The sequence below is a fragment of the Eretmochelys imbricata genome, chromosome 4 (genome assembly GCF_965152235.1).
Source record: "Eretmochelys imbricata isolate rEreImb1 chromosome 4, rEreImb1.hap1, whole genome shotgun sequence".
Lineage (NCBI taxonomy): Eukaryota > Metazoa > Chordata > Testudines > Cheloniidae > Eretmochelys > Eretmochelys imbricata.
The window spans coordinates 72,125,530-72,140,814 of NC_135575.1; the positions used below are offsets into that span (position 1 = coordinate 72,125,530).

General features: G+C 38.4%; 1 protein-coding gene across 1 annotated transcript in view; it reads right to left on the minus strand.

Moving 5' to 3' along the window:
• Positions 1 to 15,285, minus strand: part of LOC144263584 (putative ATP-dependent RNA helicase DDX60) — a 71,671-nt gene that overhangs the window by 21,670 nt on the left and 34,716 nt on the right. Inside the window, exons 16-27 of the mRNA XM_077814508.1 lie at positions 14,859 to 15,023; positions 12,710 to 12,859; positions 12,067 to 12,186; positions 10,745 to 10,840; positions 9,003 to 9,118; positions 7,751 to 7,893; positions 7,348 to 7,457; positions 6,856 to 6,960; positions 6,594 to 6,722; positions 5,607 to 5,734; positions 2,871 to 3,029; positions 1,057 to 1,198 (exon numbers count right to left, since the gene is read on the minus strand). Coding sequence (XP_077670634.1) covers positions 1,057 to 1,198; positions 2,871 to 3,029; positions 5,607 to 5,734; positions 6,594 to 6,722; positions 6,856 to 6,960; positions 7,348 to 7,457; positions 7,751 to 7,893; positions 9,003 to 9,118; positions 10,745 to 10,840; positions 12,067 to 12,186; positions 12,710 to 12,859; positions 14,859 to 15,023 — 1,563 coding nt within the window. The remainder of the gene's footprint in view (positions 1 to 1,056; positions 1,199 to 2,870; positions 3,030 to 5,606; positions 5,735 to 6,593; positions 6,723 to 6,855; positions 6,961 to 7,347; positions 7,458 to 7,750; positions 7,894 to 9,002; positions 9,119 to 10,744; positions 10,841 to 12,066; positions 12,187 to 12,709; positions 12,860 to 14,858; positions 15,024 to 15,285) is intronic.

Here is a 15,285-nt window from a genome sequence, read left to right on the forward strand (position 1 = left end):
AACAAGTAGCTGGAAAAAGAGTCAATCTGTAGTCTCTAAAATGAAATCAGGGCCAGCAAGAGGCCAACTGGGGGATAAGTAAATGTTTGTGTGTGGCATATATATTTTAAAGTAGACAAATACATTTTTAAGTCTAATAAAGCTAATATCTAATAGCAATCAAGACAAACTGATTTTAAGTTTGCTAGTAACTAATGGTGGGGAGAGTTTCAGACTCTGGGATGTATTTTTGAAATATATAGCACATACATTTAAAAACGTATTAATTTTCAAAGTAAAAGGGGGCAATTTATCTCAGATACAATGTTTCATTTTGAGTAATATTTAATTACCCTTATAATAGTTTTACCAATAAAAGTAAAAGTAGCAATGTAATATACTTGGACATGAAGCCATCACCCTTAGGAAACTCCAACTAGTAGAAAATACTCAGCAACATTGGCTATCCTGAGCAAATCAGACCTGTCTTCCACTCTCTACACTGACTTTCCATAGAACATCAAGCCAAGTTCAAGGTCTCGGTCCTAATTGTCAATGGACTAGCCTGGGTTTAGGAGATCTAAAAAATCATCTAAATCTTCGGGATAAGGACCATGGCTCACAGCTCTGCTTCTTAGGCACAATGGAACTTTCTAACAGAAGAATAAAGCTTGTCTGTGCGGAGATGGAATTTTCTTGGAAGCCAGTCTCAGACTATGGAATACACACCCACAGGGAGCTACAGGCCATCACAAACCACACAACATTCCATTCCAAGTGGGCAAGGTGCACTTCTTTCACCTTGTCTTCTCTAGCAAACACATATCAGCAGGTACATTTAAAGAAATATAACATTAGAGGCTATGCTGCGCACAGTTCTCCCCCTGGGAAGACAATGAGAGAGAGAACCAATCATACATGACAGAAGTTAGTCACATCTCTTAAAGACTACTGGAAGGTGCTCAGATACTACACTGATGAGGGCAATAGAAGAACCTTTGCAGAATAAGTTCTTTCTCAGGGCCCAGCATTTATTATTGGAATGTAGAATTAGCAGCACTTTTGCTTTTTTCTTACCTCTGTATCAACAGCTTGGCTATTTGCATAGGTGCAATCCGGAGGGATTTCAGTTATCTTCCCAAGTTTTTCCATCAAATTTCCATGCTCAGCCTCCTCAAGTATCATTTTGTCAGTTTTACTTGATGTAATTTTCATGCCACTATACAAAATACACTTCAGTTGTTAGTTTGAACCTTAATTTAAGAAAATCTGCAATCGGTGTTTTAAAAGTAGTTCACTACATTTTATTATTTGTTTTTGTTTTGAGGTATTCCCACCAGACTAATCCTTCTGCCAGATTGTACACAGTACACCATCAGGCTGATGTTTGTTTTCAGATGCAGGACCTACTCCTGCTGAGATCAACGGCAGAAGCCCCTCTGATGCCAGTGGAGCAGTGTTATGAATAAATATGAATGGGTTGGTCAAACACTCCACTTCTGACTCAACTGAAAAACGATATGAGGGCAGAGCCTTCAGGTACCACAGGTGGGCAAAAAATTGTACACTCCAACTTGTATTCAGTTTTGATTTGTATTTAGTTTTTGTATGGATTTGGTCTGATACACCTGAAAAATCAGGAAGAAAATGTTTGTTGTGTAACAGGGTGGCCCTTTAAGGAAGGTAAAGGAACCCTCTAGGGATCAGCCCTACCCCATGCCAGGGTTTTTCTCCAAAGAAATAAATGATATACAGGGGGTACAGTCACTGGGGGTGAGAAAGTGGTCTTGGAAAGTTAACATGGATTTTGAGGAAAATCTAAACTACTAACTCTGGTTTAGGGCCCAAGAACTGAGCTGTGAGTAGGGTGAGCTGAAACTCTGGTCTCCACTCCTGTTAGGCCTGGTATACACCTAAAAATTACATTAACCTAGGTACATGACTCAGGGCTGTGAAAAACTTCACACCCTGTGCAATGCAGGTAGGTCAACCTAACGCCCCCAGCTAAATCAATGGAAGAATTCTTCTGTCAACCTAACTACCACCCCAAGGAGAGGTGGATTAACTACACTTATAAAAAAAAACTCCTTTCATCAATGTAGGAAGGGTCTACACTACAGGGCTACAGTAGCAGCACTGGAGCTATACTGCTATAGGGTAGACATACTCTCAGCGCTTAATTTGTCCTGGGGCTGAGCTCAGGCATCTCTAGGCTTGGCAGTTCATAGCCTGGTATCTCTAGGCTTGCCAGTTCATAGCCCCAGCACCTCTGCACTTGCCACTTCAGTTCTTTTATGTGCGTAGCAGATTTAAGTAGCAGTGCAACACTCTGCCTCCACTCACATGTCACAGCTGCCAGAGGAACATCCCTGAAACGTTGCACTGCTGCTAGTGTGATGCTTGAGCCCCAACACATCTTTCATTACAAATTAAGCACTGCATACCCTTAATGATGAGAAATCAGACTGACTCTGACTGGCTTCTAGTGTTTCCAACCACACTCTCTCTCTCTCTCTCTCTCTCTCTCTCTCTCTGAACCTGGGATATTTAGTGCACTTGAGCAGCCAGACTATCGACCTAGCCTCAACAAGGCATGCTGGGAAAAATATAAAAACTGTCTTTTTTGCACAATCAGGGAGCTAGGCTGTGCTCGTGGGCTCTCTGGAGAGGTAGGCAAGTAAACATATTTTTTTAAAGAAAGTTCTTTGAAACCTTGGCTAGTTTTTCTTTTGACAGTCCCAGAGAAAGACTACAGGTAGAAGGGGAAGTAAGAGAAAAATAAAGTGTTTTTTAATTTAGAAAGGTCTCTTTCATATAGATGTGGTACAAGAAGTTAAACAATGAACCTAATAGAAATCGTTTCAATAGATTCAAATGCAAATAATACTTACACAGTCTGATTCTTCTGCATGGACTTTTCCATTTTTTTCAATCTGTTTGTTAGCAAATGTATCTGCTTTTCAGTCTTTGGTAGTTGTTTACTCTTTTGCTTCTTCTCCAGACAGTTTTTTATATTTTCAGCCCATGTTTCCACCTTTTTAATGTCGAATCTTTAAAATAGAATTTAAAAAGTAGGTAACTTATTAGTAACTAGATTTCTCAAATACATTGCCTCTACATATTGTAGAGCACTGTTGTGCATGCATTCATGCAGGAATATCTTTGTGCTCTTTCTACTTCTTAATCTATAAAGATGGCCAAGTATCCTGGCTGGAGTCATATGTCTCAGTAAATGTGCAAAGCCATACTCTGAGCAAGATTCTAAGGAGATACAAGATCCTGCCACCCTGATTTCTTATCTGTCTTCCCAGAATTTAGATTCTGAAGCATACAGAGAGGAGGACGGGCAGGTATGAATCTGTGAAAGAAACATACTAAGAAAATGCCAGTTACATGTAAGTAAACCACAGTAATTTTCACCCTGTGAAACTGCTGTTACAGGGCTGCACCATTGGAATAACCAGAAAAGGTAATGCACTACACCTTTGTGAAATGGGTGTCTGGTATAGCTTCCTAATCAAGAGATGAGTGCTACACATTTCAGCTTTGTGTATGTTGTGAAGGATCATGCACAATCTCACATTGCTCACATTCAAGGAAGCAAAATAAAAGAGAGGAAAGTGTAGGGAAACATATCCTCCACAGAAAGAAAAAGGCTTCTAAAAGAACTTCCCAATCCAGGCCAACATCCGCAAAAAAATTTAAATAAAAATGGGGGTCCTCCGGTTGTTAACATTTTAGAATCGCTGCTATAGAGAATTATTACTCCTTAGTAATCCCAAACTCTTCTTCCCCTATTCTTCCTGTTCCTCCCTCTATATAGTTAGGCCTTCCCTCATTAGTCATCACATTTTTTGGTATGTCCTTCCATAACTGATATTTCTCACAGCTGAGCTGGGGCATGACTATTTTGTCTGTCTGTGACCCCCATCACAGAAGCCACGTGTCCAGACAGCAATGCCAAGGTATGACCGCAAACTGAAAGTACTGATACTACTAGTGATGGAGCTGAAAGCTGCTGCTCCAGGAATGCGCACAAGGAAACCAGGCTGCCTCAAAACTGGATCTCTATGGCTGAGCCTTTAGATTCAAGGACCTCTTCATTCTTTTTCCTGTGCTTCAGAACTGATAAGGCAGATGCATATTTGATTCACATTATCTGAGGCAACAGATCAGAAAACCAACAAGGCATTGGAGCCAAAGTCATCCACACCAAGAATGAAAGTCAAGGCTTTGTGAATGAAAGTCAAGACAATTCCTATTTTAAGAGAGCTTTTGCCATCTGTCTTATTCATCCTGACTGTGAAGAGTGAACAACGCAATGGTCAAAGTGTTCAGATAGGGTGATCAGTATAGTATAATAATGACGTGAGAAAAAAGGAACAGGCTGGGCACTTTTTGTCAGTGCCCTTTTCCCCCACACGAACATACACCTTATCCAAGAGAGAGATCCTGTGAGGACGTGAGATGAATTTACAACCTGACTTGTCATTAGGCATCTTGACTCAAAATGAGTGCTTAGGAAGACAGCAAAAACAACAAAATATCTTCTTCTTTTAATATTTTGAGATATCTAAACCAAAATCCCAATAGAGAAGAATTGGAGCTTGAAAAGGATAATGGTAGAAATCTAGTCAAAACCACTAAGTTCTGAGATTTGGTGGCAGGTACAAAAAAAATCCCCAAGAACTGGATATATGCAGGAACTCACACACCTACACAGCTTCTAAGTACAATATTGCATAGGTTATGAGGTTTCCTGACCCATTTAGACTAACTACTTTTTAACATAACATAATGTCTCACGCCATCTAAGAAAGGGAATCTGTGGAAATAGTTTCATGAATGTAAACAATCTTTTAATTAAAAAATACATTTAATAAATAACAATGACTTTTTCTTCAAATTATTAGTTTTGAGAATTACAGTGGAAGGTGTACTGGGTCTTCATATTAACCCAGTGAAGGAGAGCTGCTTGTTTGTTTTTTGTTTTTTGTTTATTTTAATTTTACAAACACCTGATAGCCCACAACTCTGTACTTATTCTTAGCTGCAACAAGCATTCAAAACTCTTCCTTACACTGTAAAAAGTGGCCCTTTGAACACTCCAGCCATGCCCAACAACTTATCATAAGAACAGAAGCTTCTCCACACAGTTAGGTATAATATCATGCTATTCACTTACACATGTGATGGACTTGCAGCAAAAGGGTTAAAGAGTGATTATTTTTAGTGTCTAAAATATTTCAGATTTAATGGGAGAACTATTCTGTGCCAATTACATTTTCCGTAATATTGCTATAACTTGGTAGATTCCTTGGCTTCATGACATTTTCTTTGATTATTGTAGAAATGTAGGTCTGGAAGGGATCTCAATACGTCACCTAGTCTAGTCACCTGCACTGAGACAGGACTATATATTATCTAGACCATCCCTGACAGGTGTTTGTCTAACCTGTTCTTAAAACCCTCCAATGACAGAGTGCTTAACTACCTTGACAGTTAGGAAGTTTTTCCTAATGTCTAACCTAAATCTCCCTTCCTGCAATATTTCATGCAATATTATGTGCAATATTTCTCTACTATATACATTGTAAACTTTTTTTTATTGCATTTGTGTGACTTACAGAAAAAACAATGCAGGCAGTTTATCCATCTGTCTTAGTTTTTCCACAAAACATGGGAAATTGTCCTCCATGTTTTTTTCTGAACAATAGGTAGGATGGGGTTTGAGTAACTTCAGCACCCTGTTAGCCTAGAAACAGAGATAATGATTAGATGACGAGTATGCAAGGTTCATTCTGGAGTACTTTTTTAATAAGGCCACAGGTTTCTCTTATATAAAATGATTATCAGTTCTAGTCTGATCACAACCTTGACTTTGGTAAGTAACAGAATTACACCACATCCTCAAGATGTTGTAGGTGGGATAACAGACTGCCTAGCACTAAATTTCTGTTTGTTAAAAGAACAGGTTTTGAAACATTTAAATATTTTTAAAAGAGAACCAGAAGGCAGGAGGAAGATGATAAGCAATTATCCAAATTAATAATCAAAAGCACCTTAGAAACCACAGATACAAGTACAATTTGTACTAACCTTTTATTGTACAGGTCTTGTCAACAAAGTAATTACAGCAATGCTCATTAAAATGGACAAAGTTATAACTAACTCTCAAATCTACCAAGTAGTACACAGAGACTGTGGTGTTCTATTATACTATGTTATATATTTTCCTGAGTTTTTGCCAATAAGTCTCTTGATACCATGTTTAGTGTTAATGTAAACCCTGAGATTTTTCTAAAGCCTAGAAGACCATCAAGATCATCAGTCATCAATATAGCTGCAAAGTCTAGTACATAACTTGTCAGACACTCAGATTAAGATCAAGTCATCAAGTTCAGAAAAACCTAAGTAATATGGTATTTGGAGGTGACAAACCTAAAAAGTTCCAAAAATATTCATAATTTTTAAAACACTTGAACATTAAAAACTGCTTTTAAAAATTATATGCATTAACTCTCTAACTGACGGAACTATAATTGCTTTGTATTAAATCTAGCTTTCTAGTCATACCTGAGAAGAATGTCTCATAACTTGATCATTGTAGTTACCTTCATTCGGTTGTCATGTACAATCCAATTTTTTAGCTCTTCCTTCAATTCTTCTTCATATTTTCTTGCATCTGCTTTTGTGATTACTATTTTATTTTTAAAATGTGTAAACTTCTCAGGATCTAGCTCCTTAAAAACAGGTAACAGAAAAACTATGTTTTACAAAATATGTATGGACAGTGTCATCTGGCAAACATGCAATGGCCTCCTAAAAACAACTGCTCAGACTAGTTGTGAAAATATATAAGTGATGAGTGCTTACGTCAGCTCTTGGCCAGTTTTCCCAGACTTGTACCATGGAGTCATACAGTAAAATACTTTCTCGTGGAGAAAAAGCCAGGTCTGAAGGGAAGCCATATTTATCTATCTGTAATAGCAGAAAAAGGAAAGCAGAGAGGAATTATGGTTTGTATGTGTGTGTGTAGGCAGGGGATCCCCCTCCATCTTCTCTTCAGTGGACAACGGTTTTCCATCTTGTTCTACATTGCCTTTCCTTAGGTTCTTGTGTTGCAGCAGCCATTGTTGAGAGATAGAAAGACAAGACAGAATTTGTCTTTGAACATGAATGCTGCAAAAATGACACAACATGATTCCTTCTATAGGGGCTCAATCCCTGTTTCTGTATCACCCCTGCCTTTTTTTTAACCTGGGCAGGGAAACTGGGGTCCTTGCAAGATGTCATGAAGGTATGTTTTCTTAATAATTTTATGGTTCATTTCAAAAATGGTTTTGTTTACTATACCATTAAACTTACATGGTCCACAGTTAGGGCAGCACATGGGTGATAGTGATGAATTTTGAAGTCATTGTCCTCTAGGGAACACACATATTTTTCCAGATCATTGTATCTCTCTCCATAAAGCACTGTAAACAGAATAGCAAGTTTCTAAATCTAAAGCAAGTTTAAAACTAAAACCAAAAGGCCACCATTTTCAAACTTGAGTAAAAACTTACACATCTAAGCAAATGGTCTTATTGTCAAAGGTGAAAAGCACCTTCAGTTATCACTGAAGTCAGTGGTAGTTGCGGGTACTCAATGCCTTTGAAAAATCTCATTTTATTAGACACTCACATTTGCTGATTTTCACCATATGCTTTTTAAAAATCAGATATAAAGGACCAATCTGGTTTTTTAAATGTTGCATTCTGATACATACCCAATTTAACCTTATATGATTTATTTACTGTCTTGATATTCTTTTGTTTTTTAGTGCCTTTCTTGGTAGTTATAGAAGAACCAGAGCTTTCTTCTCTTACACTTTCAACATGCTGCCAATACCTCTTTACTGACTGTAGCCACCTAAACAAAAAATAACGCATTTTCTGGAAAAGTAGTGCAATGTAACATACCTGCACAAATGATTTTTTTTAATATATTCTAATAAATCAACCAGTGTAAACTCTTCAAACTAGCAAAAGCAAACTGCAGACTTCTCTGATACTCAAGAAATACTCAAAAAGAAAAGGAGTACTTGTGGCACCTTAGAGACTAACCAATTTATTGGAGCATAAGCTTTCGTGAGCTACAGCTGTAGCTCACGAAAGCTTATGCTCCAATAAATTGGTTAGTCTCTAAGGTGCCACAAGTATTCCTTTTCTTTTTGTGAATACAGACTAACATGGCTGTTACTCTGAAACCTATAAGGAAATACTATGAAAGATATCCCTTTTAGTAAAATAAGACCAAGAATAAGAGAATAAAAGACACTGTGTCATTATGGAATAAATTCTTCCCTTTTAACTTCCTCAGATGTGAAGAAAGCCTTGAATGTAGTAGAACTGATGCAATTTCACTCTGTTGGGTAGCAAGCAGCAGGAAGCCTGCAGGTAGGGTCATAACATCTAATATAGGCTAGGACCCCAGCTTTGTAGGGCTTCCCTATGCCCTGGCAGATGGGGTCTTGGCCAGATGAGTGGGGGAAGAGGAGGAACTGGAGATCCACAAACATACAGATCCACTAACTAAATGCCCTGCAGCAGCTAAGGTTATAGTAGCAGCTACAGAGTAGCTCTCAAGCTTCTACACGGTCTGTGATGTGAATTGTCTCCCTTGACCCAGATGGACCTCTTTACTTGGTTTATGCATTAGGTTCAAGGATTGGCCCTTATATAAATGCAAGTCACCTAAATCATCCCCTCCCATGACACAACTCACAGAATGTGGAAAGTTATTCCAGAAACTATATCCAGTGAACTGTGCTGAATTCCCTTCTTATGGTCTCATGAAAAACTCTGTGGGACTGCAGAGGGGGCGGGGTATGCAGCCCAAGATCATGTGAATTGCTTGATAGCAAGGTAAGGCCCTAAAGATGTGTCTTTAAAATACACAGAGATAAAAAAAGCAAAACAATTCAAATCAAATAAGACAACTCATTTTGCACTTTCAAGAAAATAACGCATTATATTTACTCAGTAAGATGTTTGGGGTTACTGATAGTTGCAGAGAGAGCCAAAAATGGACATCGAATCATAACTAGAAGGTGCTCCCAAACTTCTGCTCCAATTTCACCACCAAGACAATGGACCTGTTATTGGACATAATATTCACTTTTAAATATGAACATTAGAAAAAAAATCCTCAATTTTTTACTTTCTATACTATACAGTAGATTTACAATGTTTTCCGCACTGTCCTCTCAATTTTTCCAAGTCCTAACAAAGTAAATTAGACTCTTCCAGCACACAGCAAGGGAAATAGCAGCACGTTGCACTTCCATAAAGTTCTCCAGGATAAATATTTACTATTTAGAGACAGGGTCTGATGCTGGCAAACCAGGTCAGATCAGGACCATAGGCCAATTTGCTTGTGTATTAGTATAGATCAAAGTGAGTAACATATACGTGTGCAGTCAGATGTTTAAACTTCATGAAAACTAATGTAATGTTACTTGTATTCTTTTTGCTTATCTGTTCCTGTTATAATATAATGGAAAACATTTACATGGTGTATACCCTGTAATTAAATAACCCATCAAAGAAATCTTGTGAAATGCTAATGAAGGACTTAAGGGCTTTGACAGAAAAGTCTAATTCCAAAGCAAATGTCCATTGTGGTGATGACCTGTGGTCAGAGACTCAAAGTGGATTCCTCACTCATCATTATCAAAGGAAAAGTGCATGTGAGTAGAGACACTGTCAGCTCTTATAAATATGGATTCAAAGAAAGAAAGACCCTTTACTCTAGACTGTTTGGATTCTAACAGGGAAGAGTAACTGAACAAGAAGATGGAGATCCTCAGAGTTATTCTGGGTGACCCCGAGAGACTTTTGGGAAACTGGCAGATTACTGTATCTCTGCTACAGTTTGCACTAACAAACTGTGACTCACCTGCTAATATATTTTCTCTGCTTTAAGCTCTCAAAAACTCTCATTTCCTTTTCTTAGCTAATAAACCTATAGTTAGTTTGCTATGGAATTAGCTGCCAGAATTCTCTTTGGTGTCAGACCTGGAGTACCAATTGATTTGGGGTAAATGGCTGGTCTCTTGGGACTGGGAGAAACCTGACGCAGTGTGATTTTTGGTTTAAGTGACCAATATCACAAAGCCCAGTTTGGCTGGGTGGCAAGATAGACTGGAGAGACTAAGGGGACTGCCTGTGACTCCATGGTAAGACTGGTTCAGTGATCCAGGAATTCATTTTTATTACTGGTTTGGTGAAATCTGATTATAGAACATACCACCAGTTTGAGGTGTCTGCCCTTGTTTTCTGACAGTCTTTCCTGATGTAGCCACTCACAGTTGTGAGCCACCCCAGACAGGATGACACAGCATGCTCCTGATTCCCCTGTGAATAGAACCCTAGTCCATGTGAAAGAAGAGAGCTCAATATTGCACTTCAGACATCCCTCATAACTGAATTACAAATGGCATTTCACATGGAAACATTTCCTTTAGAATTTCAGTGCTTCAGACCAGCTGAGAATTGCCACGAACAGGAGACTTGAAAAAAATGAGTGAGGGTGATAGTACCAAAAGAAAAAGGTGAACAGACAGCTGACCAAATGCCGTTGGAAGAGGGAGTGGAGCTTGTTGGAAAAAAAAAATAGAATATGTGCATATAAACATACCAAACTCACTTAGCTCCTGACATTTTATTTAAACGACCTTTAATAATTCCAGTGGAAGCAAAGAAGGACAGTAGAAATCTACCTCATCAAATATAACATATCTGATCCTTTTGGCCCATTGCTGGCGGTGAGGTGACAGCAGCAGGATTTCTAAGCATTGAGGCACCGTCACTAGTACCTGAAAAAATGTTTGCAGCCCATTAGTTTGAAACCTGCTGACAAATGACATTATTATAAGACATAGTTTTTATAATGTAAATACACATTTTTTTATTTTCAGTGAATAACAGCTAGAGGTGGCTGATTCCCCAAAGGTTCAGAATCTGGGTATGTCCCAGATAAGCATCCAAAATTTCAGATAATCTAAATATTAGCTGAACTAGCCAAACCATTATAAACCCTATTCACTTTCTTCTTAAGTTCTTCTTCTAATAGTTTTCTCACCAAAAAAGAGAATACTTATCCTGCTGCAGGGGTAACTGAACTGGGGCCAAAAAAGCTCCAGACTGCAGAGTACACAGTCCCACAGTACAAAACCCCATTCTTGACCACTATATTAATCTTCTCTAATAAGAACCAAAATTCAATTACTTTTTTGTGCCAGGAATGAATTACTACATTTAGAAAGTAAGCTAACCTGGTGATGACACTTATTAATTTATATTTTAAATGCAAAATGTAGATTTAGTTAGAAAATAGTTCAAGATCCCAGAGACTGCAGCCAGTAGGAGCAGCTCCATAGACAGCCAAAGCAGGGATGGCTGTAGTGAATGGAGGAGGTAAAATGGGGCCCAGGTGGTGCCACCTCTTCCCGCAGCACCCTCCTAGATCCAAAACTGTGCAGGGGAGACACACACCCATTTTGGGAAATATAGGGCCCAGGTGCTGCCTTCCCTTCCCCCCTGCCATGTGGCCTTGGGGAAAAACTGCAGAGAGGAAACCATCAGAGGCTCCAGTTGGTAGGAGCAGCTGCAGAAATAGCAGTGCTAAATTAAGCTGCTTATCTGCTTTACTCCTTGAGAGAGAGATGAAACTGAGAACATACTTGTTAAAAAAAGGGGGGGATGGTTTTCAGGATCGTTAACTTCAGTGTATATTATTACCCACTGAACTAGAAAACTGGCAAGTAAACAAACCAGTCTGTTGTACGCACAAGATCTATCATCTCTATTGGAACTTCATGTAAAATGAAGTGAGATTCAAACATTAGGAAAGGTCTGTTTGTGAAGATTTCTCCAATATTAGTGTTTTCTTCTGTTATATTCTGATGTCTTTGGAAGTCCATAGTTTAAAAAATAGTGCCATGATGAACTTTCTGAGGTGCAGTCTACTAGAAATTTAAATAACAAAGTTTGAATAAAGAAGTGTATCGTATAATAACAAATCTGAAATAACAGAGTATACCTGACAGTTCAGAGCATCATGGCGGTAATCTCTCGTGAAAACACCACATACTACCATGCCATCAGGCAGTGTTTTGTTAAATCGATTATAAACAGTCGCCCACACTTGGTTAACAAGAGCCTGATTATTAAAGAAAAGCAACACATCAGTAACATGTCAATAAAATTTAGACAGCAAAGAAAATAAAAACTATAAACAAATAGGCTATTTCACCATTATATTACTCCAATTTTATACCAGTGTAAATACATTAAAGTCAATCCTGAATGCAAATTACAGTGTATATTTTATAATGTAATTATAATTATATTTATAATTTTTAATGTTTTATAATAGACTCGGACCCAGCATGTGCTATAAAACTGCAAACATCATACAAAAAATAGTGTCAGGTGTAAGAAGACAAGACAACATCAAATAAGCTAAATTCTGATGTCCTTACTTAGTCAAAGCATTCACTGATTTCAACTTTGAATAGAAGCTTAAGGTTTTAACTCACTTGGGCCAGATCCTCAGCAAGTGTAAAGCGCTAACTCCAGCAAAGTCAATGTAGTTGAGGTTTTGAGGATTTAATTGAAATATGTTTTATTTTGCTGTAAATAACTTTTCATTAAACTATGCCTTCTACTCATTTAAGCCATACCTTTGTTGGAGCAACATACACAACCACCCCCTCGTTACTTTCTTTCAGGATTTTCTCCATGCAGTAGTAGGAGGCGTATGTTTTTCCTGATGAGGTAGGGGCTACAATCACTGCAGATTCATTATTATCTACAATGTCAAGAAGGTCTCGCTGCAGATAAAAAGTGGCATGGATTGTATGTCAAGACAATATCTTTTTTATACAGTTCAAGATATTATGATACAATTAAATCCATTTCAATTCACCAGCACACAATCCTATTTTCTTTTTACCACTGCATAATTCTATGCTGCCCTGCTATGGAAAAAAATGTTTCACTCCAGTGCCTTCTTCCCTACAGCCACGCTTCCAAATAGACCTTTGTCTCATCCCAGTAGGGGCCTTCTCCTCCTGAACAAACTCTACCTGCTGCATACCCAAAGACTCTTGTGGAGAGATAACAGAGCAGGACTTAGAACTACAAGCAAGGAGCATATGGTCATGTCCTTTGGCTCAGCGCTTCTCAGTTGGACCTTCTTTGCATGCATGGAGAGACTAGTGAAAAGTTGGAGTAGCATGCTTGTTGCTGTTGTGACTTCCCCTCCAGACAGTGAGATTCTGGAATATCAATCTTGCCTCAGGTGGGCTTTGCCTGAGGTCCCAAAAGGAGAGGCTTCTTGGCCTTATTATTGATTCTTACGGGGTATGAAGGTTGCTTGCTCTGCCTTACGGCACCTCCCTCCAAAGCCTTTGGAAAATCAGATGCAAGGCTGACTTTGTAGCCCTCAAACTCTGTCCAGTCAAGTTTGAATTAGGTCATCATTAATGAGGATCAACTTGGAAAAAAAATCCTGCTTAAGCCAGCAATCAAAAAAATATTATTTAGTTTCCATAGCATAGGGACTGTTAGTCTATGACCCCAAAAAACATCAAACATCCAGACACAAAACTACTTTCAAGGAAGCTGATGTGATCTTATCTGGGTCAATTTTTTTAAGACCCTATGTCACCAGTTTATGGAAAATTCAATGTAAAACCCCGATGTACATAAATAATAGGTAAAACCCTGTCACAAATTGGCAAACAAACAAACAATAAAACATTCATTCATCAGCAAATCAAAAATAAACTCAGACTTATGGATAAATTTCATCATCTCCACTTTCTCCTCTACTATTCTACAAACAGACAAGGCAATTACAATAAACTTTCCTTTTCTAAAACTGGACTAGAGATCAGACAGCTTATTCTGAAATCTAAATCTGTATTTTAAAAAGTTACTTGAAAGCTAATCAAGAAGAAAACCATTACAATATGAAAGTTTATATTTTATAGAAAGTCTGTATATTTATATAATATATAAATTTTATATAGGGGCATAGCGAGCAGATCGAGGGACGTGATCGTTCCCCTCTATTCGACATTGGTGAGGCCTCATCTGGAGTACTGTGTCCAGTTTTGGGCCCCACACTACAAGAAGGATGTGGATAAATTGGAGAGAGTCCAGCGAAGGGCAACAAAGATGATTAGAGGTCTAGAACACATGACTTATGAGGAGAGGCTGAGGGAGCTGGGATTGTTTAGTCTGCAGAAGAGAAGAATGAGGGGGGATTTGATAGCTGCTTTCAACTACCTGAAAGGGGGTTCCAAAGAGGATGGCTCTAGACTGTTCTCAATGGTAGCAGATGACAGAATGAGGAGTAATGGTCTCAAGTTGCAGTGGGGGAGGTTTAGATTGGATATTAGGAAAAACTTTTTCACTAAGAGGGTGGTGAAACACTGGAATGCGTTACCTAGGGAGGTGGTAGAATCTCCTTCCTTAGAGGTTTTTAAGGTCAGGCTTGACAAAGCCCTGGCTGGGATGATTTAACTGGGAACTGGTCCTGCTTCGAGCAGGGGGTTGGACTAGATGACCTTCAGGGGTCCCTTCCAACCCTGATATTCTATGATTCTATGATATAACCTATTCTCCTCCCACAACCCTGCCACCCACTGTAGGTGAAATTGGAGGTCCCTGAAAATTAAGTTCCCAAAATCAGCTTTTCAAAGAGGCTGTGAACAGCTTTTTGATTTGGCGCTGTAGAATTTTCTGTTATATTTTAATGTTGGCTCTTCTAACAACGATTACCTATGAAAACAGTAGGTCAAATTTCACAGTATATACTATTACCTGCCATGTATCTGGAATAAAATGCCGGATCCTGGGATCTCGATCTGTTCTCTCTTCTCGTAACAGGCAATGACCCATGTACTGTAGCTGAAACCGAGCTGCTCCCATACCAACAGCATATTTAGAAATCTTTGCCTTCTTCTCTTTTCTGTCATCCTCTGGAATCTGTAAACATTTAGAATTTTTGATGCAGCTTGTTTGTTTATATTATCGTAATGAAATTTTTTTCACTTCTCAGTGAAGTAGCAATATTATATCTAGTTATTCATTTCCTACAATAAAGAAAAGGATTTATTTAAAATATGTTACGTTTTCTCATTCCAATTAAGCATCAAATTAGTATGATCTCAGAGTAGCAAGAAGTTAAGAAATCTGCAGGTGATGGCAGGATCAGGACCTCAAACAGTAGCATTAGGATGCCTGGAAA